The sequence below is a fragment of the Folsomia candida genome, unplaced genomic scaffold (genome assembly GCF_002217175.1).
Source record: "Folsomia candida strain VU population unplaced genomic scaffold, ASM221717v1 Fcan01_Sc001, whole genome shotgun sequence".
NCBI lineage: Eukaryota > Metazoa > Arthropoda > Collembola > Entomobryomorpha > Isotomidae > Folsomia > Folsomia candida.
The window spans coordinates 12,240,442-12,261,106 of NW_019091193.1; the positions used below are offsets into that span (position 1 = coordinate 12,240,442).

Below are 20,665 nucleotides of genomic sequence, written 5' to 3' on the forward strand. Positions count from 1 at the left end.
TTGGAAGATACTTTAAACTAAATTTTGAAACGATAAAAATACACCGCAGTGGATGGATGCACCCCGACTTTCCTCTCCTCTCACACATTCATAATAAACATAATAATCAATTTAAAATGTACAAAATCAATAAAATCACGAAAATAGCCAAATTAACAAATTACCTACTTACTTACTTAATTACAACGATGACCCGGAACAATTTAGTTTACGTGTGGGATTATTTTTATCACTTTTTAATGAGCAATTAATTAATTGTGATGGCAAGTGAGCATTTGGACTTGAGAATTTTGAGATTCGAGCGATAGAGGAGCTACTACTTCCCCACTTCACATAACAGAGGTCTCACCTGCACACATATTTATGAAAATTTCATGTTTACATGGCAAATCCTCCCCATTGGAGAGAACAAGCGATTTCGCTTGTAGAGTCCCTACCAGCTCCGTTTGCCTCAGTTTCTTGCAGATTGACTCGTCGAACGGGTACAAATAGTACAATTAATTGGGTATATAGTATTGGTGTCTCTGTGGCTCAATTGATTGTTTTTTTGTTTGCCGACCTGAAGGGCGTAGGTTCGAAACCTTATATAAAATATTTTTGCACCATAAATCCGTATTTGGATGCAATATTATTCTACAAATTTACAAGTATTATAACTTTTTAGTAATTTTACCTTGCAACTAGAAATATAAATACGGATTTATGGTGCAAAAATATTTTATATAAGGTTTCGAACCTACGCCCTTCAGGTCGGCAAACAAAAAAACAATCAATTGAGTCACAGAGACACCAATACTATATACCCAATTAATTGTACTATTTGTACCCGTTCGACGAGTCAATCTGCAAGAAACTGAGGCAAACGGAGCGGGTAGGGACTCTAGTTGTGCTTATACATACATGTATGTATGTATGTATATCACTTCCATCGAATGGAGACAAAATACCAGACTGTGTATTAGATACTTCTATATAGACTTGTTAAATAAGTGGTGCATGCAGTTCACAATGCGGTGGCCTTATGGTCGGATTTGGCATAAATTTTTTAACGAATTTTTTTGAAGTATTTATGCCTATTAGGTAGATTGAGGACTAATAATACACACTGTATCATCTCAGGGGGACAACACCCCCTGAGGGAGAAGTTTTCCCCACATGAGTGGGTGCGGCTTTGAAAACTATTGCATTCGATAGATCTTTACGAGCTGATCCGAAATCGTATAAATTTTTCCTACGTAAGACGCTCCAGTGCAAAGTTATTGGCGTCCAAAGATCAAAATTTTGCGTTTTGCGCCAAAGGTTTTAAATATATGCAGATCTGAGCTGATCGAATTAAAGGTAAATTATGAAACCGTTGAATCGATGGCGAAGCAAATGTAGACAACCTGGGGTCTTTCATGTGACTTCCAGACGCAAATAAGACGATTTCAATGAACTCATTTTGATGAATTGGCCATCGACAAAAACCTGGAGGTGTGCGAAAAGGTGTATGAGAAGACGGTGTTCAATCCAGTTTATGCGACAATTATTAGTAGCATCGTTCGTCGTTATGACGGAATTATGAAAGGATAAAATATCCTGGATATTTTTGGACTTATCAATCGAGATATAATATTTGATAAAAAGCAAGAAAACTATGCCTTGAAACTATGCCTTGGTCATAAACTGTTAAATTTGATTTGACACATACATCAGTTTGATCTAAAACCACGAATTCAATGGTGACCTCCATTTTGACCTAATAGGTCAAGAAAGGTGACTTTGTACGCAACAGAAAGGTCATCAACAGTTAAATTTGATACATTTGTCAGAATTGTTGAAAACACATCAGACATGCAAATTTTAACAGATTTTGAGAGAGCATGCAAAGTACGGTGTTCTGTATGACGGATAACACACTTCTTTTACCCTTTGGTTACATTCGTTGTAACGGTTTATTTAACATTACTTCGTTTCATGCTTAAAACTGTGGAGCCAAATCGAAATAATTCCATTTTAAATAATTTGGAAAACAACAATTACGTAGTAATGTATACGCTGGCATGTCCGACGTTCTGAAGAAATGGGATTTTATTAAATTTTAAATATCTTGTAATGTACATGAACTTTTGGCAGAAAAGCGGAATGGAGCCCCACTGGACCACACCCCAAACATGAGGAAAATTAAGATTATAGTCATAATCGAAATATTCTCACAAAATGTGTAAATCCGTCACAATTTGCATTTTTGGACATGACCACCCACACTCGAAAGAGTAGTGGTAGGAACTTAAAGCGATTTTCTAGTTATTTCCAAGAATAGTACACTGTCAGACGTTATGGGACACTTAAAATAACCAATCAGTGACACCATTGGTGCCTGTCCAGCCATCTACTTTATTATTTAATATAGACCTTCTGTTGGTTAAAAATATTCCTAGGACAAATTCCCCCAAAACTATTTAATTTGGCAATGCATCTCTAGCACTGGTTATGTTTCAGATCCAGTCATTTTGGAAGGCACTATCAACCGAGATGTTTATCTTAAATCATGCATTCAAGGGGGATTGGAATTCGTTGGTTAATTTAACAACGCACGAAATAGAGCGACCACCTCGTATTTTTTGTGTTAGCAAATATCATGAAAGGATAAAGTTTTGTTTTGACCTGACCTCGCAACGTCCCATTAGCCAAATAGGTCACGGAGTACCTACAAAAAATTGAATTTGTACCAAAGAATGAAAACCCATCAAATGTTTCTCAACTGCGACCAATTGAGAAATTCTGGCGCTGACTAAATCCAAATAATCTAAGCTTTCGGAAACGTTCAATATAATAATAATAAAAATAATCAGCTTGGAAGTAGGTGCAGTCTTTTGGTGGAATTTAATGCGAAATCTGAAGAAGAAAATACAATGTAGCAGATTTTTGTGATTGGCGATCTTAACAATTGGAAATACATTTTCCAAATCATCAAAATTGAATCAAATTGTAACATTTCCCACATTTTATCATAGCAGCAACACTTCTAGTTCTTTTCTTGATCTGTTTTACAAGTTTCTCCCTGCAAGTTGCCACCGTTTTTAATACTTTAAAATATCGAGTGTATTCTTGCATCTCAGTTCATTCACCAAATTCTGCTAACTGGAGTAAAACACGAAATTTAGTTCAGTGTAGACATTGAATAGAATCGATTGAACAACAATTTGTGCATGAAATTTCAGAGTTTAATACTCCTAATTTACTCATAGAGTCAAAACAGAAAGAAGTTTAGAGGAAAATGTAGAAGTATGAAGTAATTGTTTGTTGTCCACGTTCAATTCTAAACCGAGAAAGCAATTGAGTTCCAAAAATTTTGAATTGGAGCGGAACCTTTTTGCATGATTTTGTAGGGTTGCCGTTTTTATCCGAGATTATCCTATCCGATCGGATAGTATCAGATATTGTCGGATAGGATAAGGAACAATACGATTCGGATATCCGTCGGATAGGATAATTTTTTCAAATTATCCGACTCGGATTATCCGATGTTGTCCGTCGGATATCCGATGGATATCGGATAATTTAAAAATGACGAGTTAAGTGTAATTTGGACACGTTGTATGTGCGAGAGTAAAGTAAATATGTATTCCACCTACAATTGTATTTCATTTAAATCCTTGAATATATTTAAGTAATTCCAGGCAAATCTTAGTAAAGTTAGTAGATGTAAAATTATTAGAATTTCATTCTCTTAGTAAAACAATGAAAATGAATCAGGTGGAAAATAGAAGGTTATTGACATTGTGGTCGTGGTAGGTGGATAAGTCGTCGCCGGCCTTATTGAAAAATTATGTTTGAATGGAATTTGTGGTTAAAAGATAACTAATGCGAAATTTTTAAGGCATTCGGCAGTGAATAGATAATTCACACTCGCAAGGAGGGTAACATATTATACCCAAATTATATTTGGCTCTGCTGCAACGATAATAATTGTTTCCAAACTCTGGTAAAAATTTATTTCCACAATTTCGAGAAAAATTTCTTGCTATTCGGTTATACCATGCCAGCCACAAAACGGTTCCCTTTGTGGTAATATATAAGGTTATTTTCCCATTGCTTAGAGAATCAATCTAGCTCTGTGAATGCTTTAAAGTACTTAATTTGAATATTGACATTGTGATAAATTGAACTGATTACATACTGCATATCATACATATTCAAACTAATAAAGAAAAGTGGAGACTTACAGAAAGACATCTGTCAAATACATACATATGTATCATTTCTAATTCCCACAGTTCCCTTATTAGTTCAGTGGTCGGTGCACCATAATTTTAAGAGAGCAAAGATTGAATTCCCGACAATTGTTGGCATTATTTAAAATTTTTGTATTTATTTTGCTAATTACTTTGATTATCCTATCCGATATCCGTAGGATATCCGACATAATATAATATTTCTAAAAAACATGTTTTAGGCCTTTTAAGATGGCCTTATAGATTTACCCAGATGTCTGTCTGTCCGTCCGTCTGTGCGTCCGTCTGTGCGCACGATAACTCTCTTTAAACAAAAGCTATCGACTTAAAATTTTGTACACTTCATCTTCGGGTCAAAAGTAAGGATGAGTTCGGAGATGGACATGATCGGCCAAGTAGTTGGCCGGTGGGGGTCTTTCCCATCCAAATGTGTTGCCATTAACTACCAAGGTGGTATTAATGCTATCTTAAAAGGCCCCGCAAAGTTGCATGGAGTAGGTTTTTAACATAATATTTCTGAAATTATCCGACTCGGATTATCCGAACAATGGACTTATCCGATCGGATAAAAATAATTTTTATCCTATCCTATCCTATCCGATCGGATGGCAACCCTATGATTTTGAAAACTTTTTATAAAAATTTTAATGCTCTGTATCTCTGCTAATCTGCACTATTGATGCACTTTGCATCCTTTCCTCCAGTTGTTTTCCGAAGATATTTTTTTTAATAAATTAGGTTATTACATAAATCATATCATTAAATACTTTTATAAACCTGTTGAAAATAAGTTTATATACGCATTTAATTTATTCAATTAAAAAAATCATTTGGTAATTTAGTTGGGATGGCATATCGGAAATGAACCTGAATGTATAACTTGGTTTTCAATGACTTGTTTTTACTTGGTAACAACAAACTTGTTAATTATCCAGCCATACGTAAATTCATTTTTTGGGTCAAAATGTAATTTTGGGGGTAAAATGAAATTTTTGGGGTAAAATGAAATTTTTGGGGTAAAATGAAATTTTTGGGGTAAAATGAAATTTTTGGGGTAAAGTGAAATTTTTGGGGTAAAATGAAATTTTTGGGGTAAAGTGAAATTTTTGGGGTAAAGTGAAATTTTTGGGGTAAAATGAAATTTTTGGGGTAAAATGAAATTTTTGGGGTAAAGTGAAATTTTTGGGGTAAAATGAAATTTTTTGGGCAAAGTCAAATTTTTGGGGTGATGTGAGATTGTTCGGCTCGGCCACGACTGTCTTGCATCTCGGCCACGGCCACGGCTAACTTGCATCGGCCACGGCTACGGCTAAATTGCATCTCGGCCACGGCTAACTTGCAGCACATCTCAGAAAGTGACATTATTAATGATGCAAATGTAAAGTAGAGAACAAAGTGAGACGATTCCTTGACGAGGCAAAATGGGACAATGAGACAAATATAGCCCGATTTGTCCGAGAAGCATTTCAGACCTATTTTGTTGTAATTTTTAAGCATGAAGGCCAATTTAACAAAACAACGGCACAATTTTTTATCTTAGGATGCATAATGGTAAATAAATCATACCTCGTCCAATCAAGATGATTTTCAAGTAGTTCATTTGAAACAGGTTTAACTTTAAGTCGTCGAATCAAATAACCGAATAGTTGAATGAATCCAACAACAGTGCTGAGACGCCTAGAATGCAGAAAAACTGGTAACTGCGGATGTACCACTATTTCGTAGTTTACATCTACCGAGGGTCAAGTGCCTTGTTGCAATATATACTTTTGCATAACAGATTAGAAGGCTTCGTCTCAACAGTGGGGGAGTAACAAGGAACAGCCCTTTTTAATTTGTTATTTGTGGGGTTTCACAGTGCTCCGAATCAATATGAAGTTTATTGCATTAGTTTTGATCGTTAACGTCGTAACATTTGCATATGGTAAATAATTTGTAATAATTCTGAACCACAAATTATGCTTTATTATAAAGGTATAAAAAGATTGTCATCAATGTATTGGTAGGACGATTCGTATCAAAGGATAACTTGCACAACGACCCGTCCCGAACTCTGAAAGGGGTGATGAAGTTCTACAAGGACCAGCCAAGGGTGACTGATTCTGAATCTCTGGAATTTGACGAAGTAGAACCAGTTCGATTGGATACTCCAGTGGTCAAGGGTACTTATGAAACACTTAACTGAGTACATTTGTGCTAACTTAACTTGCAAATCATATAATGCATGACTATGCTAGATGAGGATTTGCAACGGTTACAACAAAAAAATGCTCCGCACATTGCATTTGAGCAGCCGAAACCTGATGTCGATGAACTCGATGGGACAACTATTTCGCCCTTTGGGATCAAGGGCAGTCCTGATGTAGAGTCCATGCCAAAGTCTGATTTGTACGGGGACGACATGGATGACATTGATGGTAACGTAAAAGCTAATTATTTCGAAGTACACCGAATATCCAATACTTAACTTTAATGGATCTTCAATTCAGACTGTTCCGAGGGGGATGTTATGAAAGTGGTTTGCAACACGTGCGTCTGCAGCGATGGAAAATATTTCTGCTCAAAACGAGCATGTAATGAACCAGAGCGACCACTTCCACCCACTGAAAAGGGAAGCTCTAAGCGGAAGGGGGCCATTATCAAGTACCATTCTGTTAAAGGGGATGCCGCTGCGGCTGCCCAAAAAGTACAACAGGTCGGAAATTCTACGGATCTTGAAACTGGATCAACTGCAAATTCCACTACGACTTTTATAATTTCCGAAGTCGATAGTTCCCAGTGCATTGACGGCAGAACCAAACCCGTCGATTGCAACCAATGTGTATGTGCTATAGGAAAATGGGCATGCACAAAAATGTCCTGCATTGCACTTACACTGCGAGAAAAAGTAAAACATATTTAAAGAAACTATGTATAAAGTGAATATTTTCCCTCATGTATTTTATTTTATAAAAAAAGGCAAGCTATAGTGGGGACACATTTCTGAACTCAGTCGGGACCCTTAAAGAACATGCCAATATTGATGGTTAGATAATTAAACTTTTCTCACTTGAGGTACATATATGTACGATAAAAAAAACAGAATTAAGATATTTTCTTTATAGAGGATTGCATGGAAGGAGAAGCGAAACCAATCGGATGTAATCAATGCGTTTGCCACATGAATTCTTGGGCTTGTTCAGATTTCACTTGTCCGTCAACTCCGGCTCCACCAAAACCTGAAACTGTCCAAGGTAATGACAAAAAACATTGATATTTCCTAACGTGTATTACGAACATAAATTATAATATTGTAACATCCAAATACAGAGTCATGTCAGACAGAGGAAGACGTCAAAAGTAAGGACTGCAACATTTGTTCATGTCGTCGCGGGGTATGGGTTTGTACGGAAAATGACTGTAAAAAGTTTGGAAATCGCTATTTTAATCCTGTTTCTCAAAAGCATCAAGATAATGAAAAGGATCAAGAATCATGAAAAGAATAATAATTTGGAATGAAATTTAACTTTTACTTAAGTTTTTATTAAACTATAAAAATTAAGAATATTTATTCTGTCTTTAACTGACATAAATATATACCAACCAGCGTCAAATTTGTTATTTTTGTAATAAAGATTTAAAAGAAACTTGATACAGATAAGAAACTAGTGGGCTATTATATCCCCGTGCATTTCCGTGGATAGTTGTGTTTGTAAATCCGACAACTTTTTTTTTAAAGCTGAAATCCCCATCAAAACAATGTTATCTGGCTTGAGTGCTCCGCTAGCCTCGACATTATAGAAGAATTTGTTCGCCTTTGCCTCCCAACTGTAAGGAGCTTCATCTGAGCATAGTTGACAAAATAGTATTAAAAATATTATTTGAATTTCTTAACTTTTATGGATTACAAGCACTTTATAGAGTTAGCTTACGGTTATCATCATCAAGTTCCGTGTATTCACTTTTGGGCCATTCTTCCGGCTTAGGATACAAAGTATGACGGAGTGCGTTGTCTGGGTCGTATTCAAATGAAACTCCAGCTGTAGGATTCCATTTGGCATGTTCCTTGCCGAACCCTTTCTTTGCATAAGCTTTCAACTTAAGCTCTTGTCCCTTCCGCAATTTTATAATCAGAATATCTGTAATTTACACATTTAAATACATGTACATGTCAATGGAGCTTGTTAAAGGCCTAGGTGTGTAAATGAAACTTGTTACACGAATTAACCCGAGATATTGCAATAAAAATAATATACCTTCTTGTTGCTCATATTCGGAAGCTTCCTCGTCCCTCCCTTTTGAAGTTATAGGAACGACTCGTGGATCTGATGTTTTTAAATCGGCGGAAGTGACGTGACGTGTCTGGTCATCCTGACATTTAACATCCAATTCAAACTCAACGCTGCACTGAACACAAAAATCTTCACAGTCACACTCCTGTAATACACTCGTGATTATTAGTCATTCTATTATTAGTTGATTAAATAATTTCTAGAAATTATCTTTATTATAACTTACCCTGGAATATCTCATATTTTCAATTACTTCATCCGAGGTCAATGGAATCATTCCAATTCGATGCGCAATAAATTCGTCACTCAACACTGTAGAGTTAGCCTCAAATTGAACCCAATCAATTGCCATTGTGGGCTAAAAATTACAAGTTCAAACCATACATAAATATTTTAAGAACAGAACGTAAACCAGCGTGTCAATTTTTTTGTGCCTTACCGTTTCTGCAATCATAACTCGGCGAATGCTGTTCGCCACACTAAAAACAATGAAATAATATTAACCTCCTTCAATGTTCAAAGGTGCACAGGTTTTATCTTACGAATTACCTGGCTAAATTTGAAATTTACCTGAGATCAGTATCTTCAATGTGGAATTTGACATTTTCCTGGGTTAACTCCCGAATGAAGACCGACGGCTGATTAGCGTAAGGCATATTTCACGTTCTGCCCAATTATTTTGGAGGGTCAAATTTTAACTTGTAATAATTTTTAATTTTACGATTAAAATTTATGCAACATTCGTTTATTCTCCTTTACGCCGCACAAGCCAAGCTCGCGCTGCTGGATTTTCTATGACATCTGCACAGGCCTCGCCTATGTATGTATTGGGCTATGAATCAATTTTCCAAGAAACGCCAGAAAGAATAGAAAAAACATGGTAAAATGATAATAGATGCTTATATTTAACCACCGATGTAATACAAATAACGACATTCATGCGACATGACACTCAAGACTCATGTTTTATGAATTTGATTGTCTCCAGCATTTTTCGGTGGACATTGTAACTGATAACCGAGTTATTATAAATAGATATGTATACCCGGCGACGTTGACATGCACCTCATCTAAAAATCAAGTAATTATGTACACGCGACATACTTGCATATTTGGAAAGGTATAAAATAGACACCTGAATGTGAATCTTCATTCCTATCGTTTATCTCTTTGTCGCATATACCGTTGTCTACGGAAATGTAACAAAGGATATTCCACAATGAAGTTTACACATAATTGTAAAGTATTTGTGCTGTATTTTTTCAAACTATTTTGTGGAGAAATTATATCGGCTACAATTTGTAATTCTCGAGACTATTCGGCATGTAATATGAATACAAACCTTCGAAAGCATGTCGAGTTGTCAGAATTTATTAAGAAGATTGTCAATTTACACTTTTCTGATTGTTATGGGATTCAGATTCACCCAGAAACTCCAAGGGATGTTTCATTTAACTGGTAATAAACGTTGATTTTAGAGTCGTTTTATTTCACTAGCAGTTATCAATTACACATGTATACATAATTAATTAATTAGGCAAATACCAGCCATGCAATTAGCGTCCCCTAGCACTACTCAACAATTATACACGCACGAGCATAGCCCTCTCGTCAAGTTTGGCAAGCAATGCATAGTTTATGAAGTTCATCTGGACGGAAGGGACGAGAACAATGGTGGAATCCTCGAAATATTCTTGGCGTCGGAGTCACAAAGACGGGCAAAGGACTCGTACATTTTTGTCAACGAGTATCTCCGTTTCGAAGAGGTCAGAAAGTTCCTGCTTGACCCGAGACTAAAAAGCTATCCACATCGAGCCTGGCCGGATATTGTCCCTCTGGATTTCTTTGAATTGGATGAAAACTTATCACAAAATATTGGATTGACTTTTCACCACTTTTGTTATTACTGCAATAATGGGGAATCTGCCGTTGTCACCACGAAAAATGCAGTGTATAGAATGGCAAGCGAGATAGTGGCAATAAGTGACATTTTCCCTGATGTAACCAAAAACTTTCAAGGTCACACCCTTAGGGTCACAGCTCCACCAGCACCGCCACTAGTTCTGATAACCCCATCGAAAACCAATCCAAACATTAACGACATTCAGGGTCAGCAGAAGCACATCCTTTACGGGATTGCGGGGAAATACAACTTCACCTGCTACTTGTACCCAGTTCCGGGAGGATCAACTGGGTCCAGGCTACCCAATGGGACATGGAATGGCGTCATGGGAGAAATTCTGTATGGTAGAGCCGATATTGGTCTCACTGTGGCCGTGGCTTACGAGCGACGAGATGTTGCTGATTTCACAGTGTCCGTTTTTTACGCATTTCTGGTTCTGGTCTCTACAAAACCTATTCCGTTTTTGGAATGGCAATCAATTTTCTACCCCTTTAAAACATCCACATGGTTAGCACTCATTGGAACGACATTGCTAACACTGTGCGTGTATCAATTTCTGCACAACCGATCTCTGATTGTGGAAGTTCCTGCACGAAAAAAATGGAAATCAAAATTACTTTTGTGGCAACAAATTAAGTCAGAAATTATGACAGGATTTCTGGCATTCTATATGACCGTAGGATCACTTTTGGAACAAAGTAAGCTCTCAAACAAACCTATGCCTAGTAATCCCAAGTTAAAGATATCCCTAAAGTGAAAGCAAATCGCATTAAATTGCTTCTACAGGCGTTCCAATCGACTATAACACAATGCCATCCAGACTTATTGCAACTTTTTGGATGATGTTTGCCATAATTATTACTTGCGCCTATCGTTCAAAACTGTTTTCTTTTCTGATATCTCCAACTATTGAAACCCCACCGAGTTCTTTCCAAGAACTTGCAATTAGCGATTATACTTGGGGAATGAAATCGTAAGTGAGAAATATTGATATTTTAAACAAATAATATGCCTTGATTTCTAGTCGCTTAATTTGAATTTAGCGATAATCAAATTATAATCAAGTTGTATAACCACATTACTTATTGCTATCAATAATGATAGGCTTGGAGGAATTGCTCTGCTCTTTATAACACAATCACCTCTAGCGTACATACGCAATATTGGAGAAAGGATGGAAATCTATACCGACAAATATTCTTGTTTGGATAAAACATTTCACACCAAGTTTACCTGCATCATATACAAAGCGTACATAGAATTCATGATTGAAGGTAAGTTTTTAATGGAGAAGGATTATTGACTTGATAGTCAGAGAGATTATGAACAGTATGCAAAGTAATCAAAATTGTAAAAATTCCCTGTTTATTAAAGTGCGATACTGGAAACTTAAGACACAATTTCATGTTTCTGACTTTGTGACCCCTCCTGTCGGATCGGCATGGTCTGTAGCAAAACATTCCCCACTGAAACGGAATTTTGATGAAATGAGTTATAGAATTCACGAAATGGGTTTGGCCGACAAGTATCTTTACGATTACCAAGTGGCATTTGCAAAAGTGTCACGAGCCTTTGCACAAGCGTCCAATGAAACCGATGATACTTTCAATCTCAATGCAAACTACCAGAACAACGATGACACTGGCCCCAAACCCATGAAATTGGCAAATCTATACGGTGGTTTCTTTATTCTTGGTCTTGGAGTATGTCTGTCCTCTGCAGTTTTATTAATCGAAATTTTTAAACGACACAAAATTGTAGTTAAACAAAAGAGACGTTGGAACAAAATCAGATCTCAAGTTACCGGTTTTCCTAAGATAACAACACGAACCATCCATTACGATTCAACTTTCTCTGCAAAGTCTACTACTTTCCAGCTACCAAAACAAAGTCTCGAATAAATAAAATATGGCTACCATGCATTGCATCATAGAGTTAGTGTAGATATCCATTGATATAGTAGAACGAGTAATATTATTTAAACTAGTCTCGTTAAAGTGGAAGTCCTTATACAAATGAGCATTTATACAAAATTTAATTTAATAAATAATTTAGTAGTAATAATTAATAATAATTAAGTGATCATTATTGCATAATTTATTAAATCCCCTCAGCTTCAACTTGGTTGCTGGAGCAGCGAGATGTACATAGTTCAGTATACGGTGGGTTCAGTACTCATATTTTTAGTGATTGTCACAACAAAACATTCCAAGCACTGGTCGATAATTCATCGATCCATTGTTGCCCATTCACTGCGAACAGCAACTGATCTCTTCGTACTGTGCCTTAATTTTCAATTTATTCCATTTAAGAACTTGCACACAAGTTCATATCCAAAACTGCATATGTAGAGGTAGAGTGTGCATTGTTTCATATTTCATACAATAAAATGAGTGCTGTCAACGAAATTTCCGATGAACTCCGCAAAAAAGTTCAGGACAAATTAAAACAGGTACTGTAAAATATACGTAATATTCTTTCATAGAGGGGTATTTCTCCCGAACTCTATAAAATGTGGAATTAAGTATCAAAAACCAAAAATCTCAAACGATTTTTACGCACAAGTTGTTGGGCTCACCATGATCTCACTTGTTGCCACACAAAATTGAGACGAATTCCTCTCCTCATAGTGTGATCTGTGATCTTCGCTGTTTGCGACTTGCTCACACTTGTTCATGCAAATATTTCACTTTTTTCTCATAACCAAGTATTGTCTATATTATTTTATTTGTGTCAGAGTGGGATGAATCTAGTGATCAAGAGAATGGTTGACAACATTTGTTCATCTAAAGACGACCCAAGGAATATCGACCCGGGGGAAGTCCTACAAGAAGTCTACAGTCGAGGATTGATGAGCTCAGTGCTAGAAACTTTCAATAATGAACTACCAGCAAAATCTGAATTAACGAGAAGTCAGTTTGACAAATTAGGCACCATTGATGAAAATGAGTCGTTAGAAAATCGGAGAGTTGATGATGATGAATTCGGAAATAATTATGCAGATGATGATAGAGGCAGGTGTTTGAAATAGACGCGTCAAATTTATTTGATTTCACGCATTTTATGTCAAGAGTTCCTGAATATGTGTTTTAGGAAAGCGATATTATTTAAAAGTTGAAACACTGGGAGGAAAAGCCTTTCTGGATCATTTATCTCACGAGAAAAATTCAACCACCTGCAAATCTAAAAGATTTGTTCTTCACCTGTTCTTCAAATCTCAAAGATTCAAAACTAAGCCTGTGGACTGTCGAAGTAATCCAAGTTTTCAAGAGGAATTTATCATCGATGTTGGTCAATTTGAAAGTAAGTTTCTTTTCTCGTCAAGATGCATGCTTATTAAAGTAATTGTGATAATATTCAGGCCATATTTCCTACAAAATATCATACTGTTATACAAAATATCAATTTCCAAAATTCGTGAGAAATAAATAAATTGTAATTAGAGATGCACAATAGGTGGCCATGTGCACCAGCACGAGACATGAATAATATACATACGTACACACATTCGTTCTTCACAAGATTAGGTGGTCGCTCGTTTCCCAATAGAATATACAGATGCAAATTTGTTTGTTTTGACGAGCAATCAGATTTACGGCTCTATTTGACAAGCGACAAAAATAAGATAGCGTTTCTTTCCAATTTGAAAGATATAGGAATGAGTTTTTGTTATTGAGAAATTATTATTCTTAATTAATAAATAATAATTAGAACTAAATTACATTTTGCTACATACACATGTATATACTTAATATGTAGATATGTCTTGGTCTGGGGGCAGATTTGGATCAATTTTTTATGGACGATTGCTTTAATCAAATTGCTTTGCAGGCGGGGTGGGCCAACTCTTGACAGTTAAGGAACCTTTACGAATACTGATTATTCGTGAAGACCAGAATCGTCCCATCTCAGGAGGTGTCATCATTTCCTTCAATGTGCATGATTGGCGTTCAGTTCTTCTCACTGATAACGGCTTTGAGTCTTTCAGTCTTGAGTTGTTTGGAGTTGGTGAGTCATTATGCTGCATAACAGAAATAAATGCATTTGATATGCCTCTTCCTACGTATTCCATACCATGACAATGTCCACTGTTGTATGAAAGGTTCGGAAAATAATGTACCTGTTGGCCTTCTGAATATGAGAATTACCATACTTCCATGTCCATCGGAACAAATTTTGGAAAAGACAATGATGACACAGTTACAATTGGAGAGAGGGATTCATGAAGAGTCGGTTCGAAATTTTGTAACGTTTTCAAAGCAGTGGATGAATGATTTCCTCAGCATACGGCCAGGTCATATTTTTCGTCATGTCAAATTGTCGGCATTTGACGAGAGATTAGCATCACGGTGAGTTTGGTGGCACATACATACATAGATATGTACGATGGGTTGTCATCGTCAGTTATCGCCAATTCGTCGTAATAAACCAAATAATTTATTACAGACCTATCTCAACATTCTTACAATTTCCCTACAACGCCGATAGGGTATTTCTCACCCCATTCCACGCAGCCTGGTTTGTGTCCTTGCTTACAAATTTGCAAAATTCAAGCAACAATGACTCAATCCGAAATCTGCAAAGCTTAGAACTGACAATCGCTTCGAAGTGTGGGGTACACCAATATACTATCTTAATGTTGCAACATGTTTATTTTAATTCAGAAAATAATATGCGTCATTGGTATTTTTAGACTTCTGAAGACTTGAGTATCCTACTTTGCAGCCTGTTATTAGGATTTGGACTGAACGCGTTTGTTGCTTTGGGGTCGGAAAAGAATGCAAATCCAATCTCTTGGGTAGTGACACTTGACAATTCCTTCAACCCATTGTTTTGGGACCCAAAAACCTGTATGATGTTAAGCACTTTAAAATATTTAAAGAATTCTGTTCATTATAAACAAATCAAAATAATATCCCTTATGCACATTCATATAGCCAAACGTTTCACCCCCGTAACGTTAACCAATTCGGAAAATGATAATGAAACTAAATTAAATGTTTCAAAATCATGCATGCAGCAAAAATTCAGTCATATTGGATGCTTGTTAAACAATGAATCTTTCCATTGTAACATTCAGGTACTATATCTTACGATGTGTATAGCATAAGATAATGATTGTACATATTTACTCACAACACAAATTGTCAACAATTTATCAAACCGAACTCATATTTATAGTCTGCTGACTCGGTGTCCTTGGTGGATTGGAACATTTTAAATCCTGCCAAATGGAAATCAATGTCCCCGAAAAGGATTGCAAAATTCCCATATCAATCTCAGCACCGGTTCGTTTTGCTCCCCGCACGTGTGGATTGCGAACTGATAACAGCACGTCTGGAGTTAGGGATACAAGAATTGATTCAGGAAGCCAGAATGGTATGTATAATTTAATTAATATCATTATTGCACAACATAATAGGCTATCGTCCACGTAATTCTACTCCTGCAAATTTTTTAGCAACAAGAACTATCTACCCGGTGGGATGCAATCACGTCTAAATTAATGGGGCAGCAATTGGCAACCTATGAATTACAAGGGTCTACTGGTGGTTCAAACTTTAATAATTTCTTTGAAGACGTAATAATGAAATCTCTACCTGCTGGTTATAACTTTAAAGGATTTCATTGTCATTCTCGGTCAACCACGGCCAAGAATCTGTTTAATAGTTGCATGGGGTGAGACACATTTTTGATTATGTACATTTATTTCGTAATTTAATAGAGCCTATGTTTTAGAATAATATTGTCGGTAAATCTGCAATTTTGACAATATTGTCGTAAATAATTAGCTAAAGTAGCTAATTGCATTCCGTTATTGCAGTAATAACGGAACTTTAGCTAATAAATCTCAAAAAGGGGTTTAGTGAGACGAATGGAATACATGTAACATTAGGCTAGTCTCCGATTCACACTTGCTAATAATCCTGTGCTCCTTTCTTTTTCAGCGATCTGCAATGTCAGGAAGTAGTCTACTGTCGTGGGGAAGATGTGCAACACATGATCAGAGTGTCAGTTTTTCCATATCCAGAAAATGTTGTCTCAATACGAATTATGATTGGTTGTAGATTTCTAGCAGTTTAAAATTATGATAAAACAGGATTAGTATAAAATGAAAAATATTTTATGCTTGGAGTATTATTTTTGCAAATACAATTATCATTCCATTTCCAAACATTGTTAATGGTCGTCTATTTATGTGTGTACTTCTTCTATTCGATAATTTTAATTATTGTATGAAATATATGAACTTCTCTTTCTATAAGTATTATGAGTTTAGCATGATTTAATACTTTCTTAAATTCGCTTAAACGAACTGGTCCTAAAAAACTGGTTAAAAAAGCATGTAAAATTAAAATGTTGGAGAAAGGTGACTTTCTCTTATATTTAAAAAAACTGAGCATGGGGCCGTGACTCACAATTCACACATTGCAGACGATGGGAAACAGCGCGAGTCAGTCAGCCACAAAAACCCAACTTTTCATCTCATCTTATTTTGCATTGAATAACATTTCGGTTTTTGTAAAACCACGGCTTTTTGAATGTGTCTATAATTATTCATGTCGCTCTTTGTAATTTTATAGAATTTTGTAACAATTATCCATCGCAATAAAATATAACTGCGCTAGTAGTGTGAAGAAATAACAGGAAACACTATATTTTACTTATATGCTGTTTGTGAGTCAATGATGTTCAAATTATGTTAAATAGTAGTGGAAACAATTAAGAGTGTTGTAAACAATTTGCCTTAAACAGTGCCTTCCAAAGTGTGTTTCGCAGATGGCCTGCCTCAAAGGATTTACGCAAAACAACTGATTAATTTGTAACAACAAAATAGTAATTGTTAAAAAATATTTTAGGTAAGTGAGAACAATTTGTAATATTAATTTTATAAATCAAGGGACCAAAATAAAGCTTTGTGTGGTTATTATTATCGCGTAAAATCAGCTTTGTACAGATCCTTTCTTTGCATAAAATATTAACATTAACATAAATTTATAGGAATGTCATCGCACGTTGCTAAAAAAGTATAATGGTGAATGGTGCAGATTGCTGGACTATACATTCAGTACAATGCCAAAACCTATATTGATAGAGCAGATATAAACCATTTCTTCGTCTCTTATTTAAAATATTTAAAAGTGCGTGGATATCTCTGGCAATTCCAAAGTGACATGTTTAATGCAATGAGCAATTTCCCATATATTCGCCATACAAAATTATAACCATTCGACTTAAAAACATCTTGGATCACCATAGACTTATAAGTAGTCATAAAAATATGCTATAACGTCATGCTCATATGTACCCTTGGCTTATGTGCACTTGCACCTTCATACTAAATTTCATGCATTTACAAAGATTTATAGTAGGTGCCGTTTATCCCATTCACATAAATTACCCTCATCGGTCAACCAATCATGCTCATCTTTGAAATCATCTAATTGTAAGGGCTGGTCAGATGTGACAATTCCATGAGCCCCTACATCAGGCTAAAATTGTGGTTTTCATCTTCGCTGAGAATATAAAAATTTTGAAACTAATATGAGATTTTTGATTTTTTTATTCCAACAAATCTACACATCTTTAGGTATGTACATACACACATAAATATGAGATCTGATCTGGTCATGCATTTTATGTACACCATGAATAATAAATTATCGGAATTAATGTTCTTGGTTTTCGTGTATGCATGTATTGGTAAAAAAACGACATTCGCTTGACTCCATGCAAAAATATCTGAGCTCTCACATTGCACTTTTGTCCTCCTGTTTAATGACCAGAGGATTGATTGACACTTGTAATTTAATATTAAACTGCTATATCCATAGGTGGAAGAACTCTATAGAACTCCGACAATGAAGATTTATGAACTTGGTCTTGTTGCATTTAAGCAACGCAGCATTATGCATTTGTAGCATAGTCAGAGTTTAATCCCTGAGCATGTTATTAAATGTTGAAACAAAATATTTTATTCTGTCCGGGGCTTAAGTTGAAGAAATTCGGTATAATTTTGATGTACAAAAGTAGGCTGCTTCAGGCAATTTATTTCATTGCATTGTTAACTATAAAGAATTTATAATGAGGAGGAGAAGATTTAAGTAAATGTAATGTAATTGGCTTGATGACTTTGGTTTTGAACTTTTTTATGCATCTTCCTCCAGGCCACCTCACACCCGAGGGGATCTCTCTTCAGCTTGCCTATCAATTCGTTAGTGTTGGAATTATATAAGACTTTTTTCTTAAATTGCGCCTTTGTTACCGTTGCATCCTTACATCATAAAGTAAATTAAAGATATGCTATGTGTACTTATACATACATAGATATACCAACAAACATGGATGGATGGCTTCTTTTTACTGTTTGCTGTACACTACCATTACCATTATATGATTAGAAGCCATTCAATCACTCATTATGTGTACAACGCTACCAATTCATCTACACAAGGAAGCCATTATTTAAATGTTCAGTTTGATTTGATTGATTATCCATTGTAAAAATGTGTATAAAGTAAATACAAAGTTTTGTTTGGGAATAATGGGACAGTATACAACCTGAACATAATGAGATGTGTTTTATTTCATTACTGTAACAAGCAGAACATTAATAATAATTCAATCTTCTTATGTGCAATACTTCAATTGGTGCAAATTATAATCTGAGAATCAGCATTCAATTTCCATCCAATTTACAATAAATAATAATAGGAGCGTTTCATGCATTCCAAAATTTATGGGAACCATCCACAATATAAGCTATCTAAATATTGGTTTACAATAACGGAAAGGAATAATATTTGCAAATGAATGGCTACTTTTCCGCTGGCCACATATTTACTTGGAATGGCCTGCTAATTACATAGTTTATTTACATATTTTCAACGAACGATGGAAATTATTATTTTTCCTTGATTGTTACATTTTTCAGGTTGTCTTATATATCATAGCCCCAAAACCAGACGAGTAATACGATGGGCAGTAAATACATTGTTGCGGTCTGGTAAAAATCCCAAGGATTGAAATGGTAAATAACTGATAGTGAAAAATCAGAGAGCGCTTTCTCCCCATGGTAAAAGACCTAAAAGACGACCACCACTTAGGTCGGTGGGTGGTTTTTGTGCTGGTGGTGACTTACTAACTAGTTTCACTCTGCTCCTACAGCCTGCTTGGTCTCTCTCGGATGAGAGCAATATGTATGCAATGGAGATTTCGAGCAGAAATTGCTTTTAGTAAGTTTTGTCGTAAAATTCACCTTTATTCTCGCATCTCATTTCTTATGCTTCACAAAATATTTCTTTCTGTTTGCTTTTGTTTTCCTTCTCTCCTCTTTATGTCCCTTCTTCCTCTCTCCTCCGACCTCTCGTACGAATGAGTTACTCTTTTTTATTATTCTTCAAACGTTTTATGGGAGTCCACACAAAAAATTTGCCCTGTTTTCATTTCCCTATTTTCTCTCTCTCTCTCCCTCCGCATCAATATAATATTCCTTGATTTAGAATATATGTATGTAAGTTAGTTTAGTTTAGTTTTTCCATTTCTCATGACTTAAGACTTTTTTTTACTTCTTTGTGTTCTCCTCTCTCCCTGGCCAGGCTGGTGATATAGGAAGCAAAGGATGTAGGCAGGCAGGTCCTCCCCTCACTTGACTACTTTGATTATTTAGCAGTTGAGCTCTCACCGCTACTTGGCTATGCATGTGTCTGGCTTGTCTCATTCTGAATCTTTCTCCGCTTTCTCTCATATTCATTCACTTACGGCGACTCATACACCACCCACCTCAGCAGCAGGAGCAAGCAGTGATGTTTATCTGATACGGAGAGAAAACAGCTCTCGATCCTTATTACTACTTTACCAAGTTGTAAGCAGAAGCCGCCTGTTGTTATTCGGCCGTCTTGTTGTGCACCTCTCTCTGTTTGACCACCACCTATCTATCCATGAAATGCCTCCCGTTGTGTTTGAAAAAGTCAGGGCGTGTTGTTATGCTACATTATTTCGTCGTGAGACCTCAACAATTCCGACGGAATATTAGATTGAATAGAAAATAAATTGAATTCTTAAATACCACCAACAAACACTGCCCCAGTCGTACACACACACACACACAGTTGCCAATGAGTCATGGAAAATGCATGAGTAGGTGTTCGAATAGGGCTCATCTATCAAACAAAAGTCAGACAGGAGTTGGCTTTAGCACAACACAATATTGATATTTCTAGTGTCTCTATATTTTTAATTTGACAGAAACCCAGCTACCTTTTAGTACGTGT

At 35.9% G+C, this 20,665-nt stretch overlaps 4 protein-coding genes across 4 annotated transcripts; 3 read left to right on the forward strand and 1 right to left on the reverse strand.

Moving 5' to 3' along the window:
• Window positions 1–5,882: 5,882 nt before the first annotated feature.
• On the forward strand, window positions 5,883–7,852 carry LOC110863511. Its single transcript, XM_022112845.2, has 7 exons — window positions 5,883–6,141; window positions 6,224–6,379; window positions 6,455–6,634; window positions 6,707–7,104; window positions 7,176–7,242; window positions 7,322–7,450; window positions 7,527–7,852. Exons 1-7 carry the CDS (start codon window positions 6,090–6,092, stop codon window positions 7,691–7,693), a joined length of 1,149 nt encoding a protein of 382 aa, XP_021968537.1. The 5' UTR covers window positions 5,883–6,089; the 3' UTR covers window positions 7,694–7,852.
• Window positions 7,724–9,271, reverse strand: LOC110863512 (DNA-directed RNA polymerase II subunit RPB3). The gene is made up of 6 exons (XM_022112847.2): window positions 9,059–9,271; window positions 8,928–8,967; window positions 8,715–8,846; window positions 8,453–8,633; window positions 8,129–8,335; window positions 7,724–8,040 (listed from the first exon to the last, which is right to left on the reverse strand). Exons 1-6 carry the CDS (start codon window positions 9,142–9,144, stop codon window positions 7,862–7,864), a joined length of 825 nt encoding a protein of 274 aa, XP_021968539.1. The 5' UTR covers window positions 9,145–9,271; the 3' UTR covers window positions 7,724–7,861.
• A 547-nt stretch (window positions 9,272–9,818) lies between these two features.
• LOC118437592 lies at window positions 9,819–12,212 on the forward strand. Its single transcript, XM_035856772.1, has 6 exons — window positions 9,819–9,946; window positions 10,026–11,089; window positions 11,178–11,364; window positions 11,496–11,665; window positions 11,766–12,094; window positions 12,153–12,212. The coding sequence occupies exons 1-6, from the start codon at window positions 9,819–9,821 to the stop codon at window positions 12,210–12,212; spliced, it is 1,938 nt and encodes a 645-aa protein (XP_035712665.1).
• Window positions 12,213–12,688: 476 nt separating this feature from the next.
• On the forward strand, window positions 12,689–16,567 carry LOC118437625 (centrosomal protein of 76 kDa-like). Its single transcript, XM_035856817.1, has 11 exons — window positions 12,689–12,843; window positions 13,129–13,405; window positions 13,485–13,694; window positions 14,223–14,399; window positions 14,494–14,740; window positions 14,838–15,006; window positions 15,085–15,241; window positions 15,329–15,471; window positions 15,573–15,770; window positions 15,853–16,070; window positions 16,340–16,567. Exons 1-11 carry the CDS (start codon window positions 12,781–12,783, stop codon window positions 16,473–16,475), a joined length of 1,995 nt encoding a protein of 664 aa, XP_035712710.1. The 5' UTR covers window positions 12,689–12,780; the 3' UTR covers window positions 16,476–16,567.
• The last annotated feature ends 4,098 nt before the right edge of the window (window positions 16,568–20,665 follow it).

Coding starts and splice junctions, on each gene's coding strand:
- LOC110863511 (XM_022112845.2), top strand. CDS start 6,090: ATGAAGTTTATTGCATTAGTTTTGATCGTTAACGTCGTAACATTTGCA. Junction 6,142..6,223: donor CGTCGTAACATTTGCATATG/GTAAATAATTTG, acceptor ATGTATTGGTAG/GACGATTCGTATCAAAGGAT. Junction 6,380..6,454: donor GGATACTCCAGTGGTCAAGG/GTACTTATGAAA, acceptor TGACTATGCTAG/ATGAGGATTTGCAACGGTTA.
- LOC110863512 (XM_022112847.2), bottom strand. CDS start 9,144: ATGCCTTACGCTAATCAGCCGTCGGTCTTCATTCGGGAGTTAACCCAG. Junction 8,634..8,714: donor AAAATATGAGATATTCCAGG/GTAAGTTATAAT, acceptor AGTGTATTACAG/GAGTGTGACTGTGAAGATTT. Junction 8,336..8,452: donor CGAATATGAGCAACAAGAAG/GTATATTATTTT, acceptor TGTAAATTACAG/ATATTCTGATTATAAAATTG.
- LOC118437592 (XM_035856772.1), top strand. CDS start 9,819: ATGAATACAAACCTTCGAAAGCATGTCGAGTTGTCAGAATTTATTAAG. Junction 11,090..11,177: donor AGGATCACTTTTGGAACAAA/GTAAGCTCTCAA, acceptor TTGCTTCTACAG/GCGTTCCAATCGACTATAAC. Junction 11,365..11,495: donor TATACTTGGGGAATGAAATC/GTAAGTGAGAAA, acceptor CAATAATGATAG/GCTTGGAGGAATTGCTCTGC.
- LOC118437625 (XM_035856817.1), top strand. CDS start 12,781: ATGAGTGCTGTCAACGAAATTTCCGATGAACTCCGCAAAAAAGTTCAG. Junction 14,400..14,493: donor TCTTGAGTTGTTTGGAGTTG/GTGAGTCATTAT, acceptor GTTGTATGAAAG/GTTCGGAAAATAATGTACCT. Junction 15,771..15,852: donor TGATTCAGGAAGCCAGAATG/GTATGTATAATT, acceptor CAAATTTTTTAG/CAACAAGAACTATCTACCCG.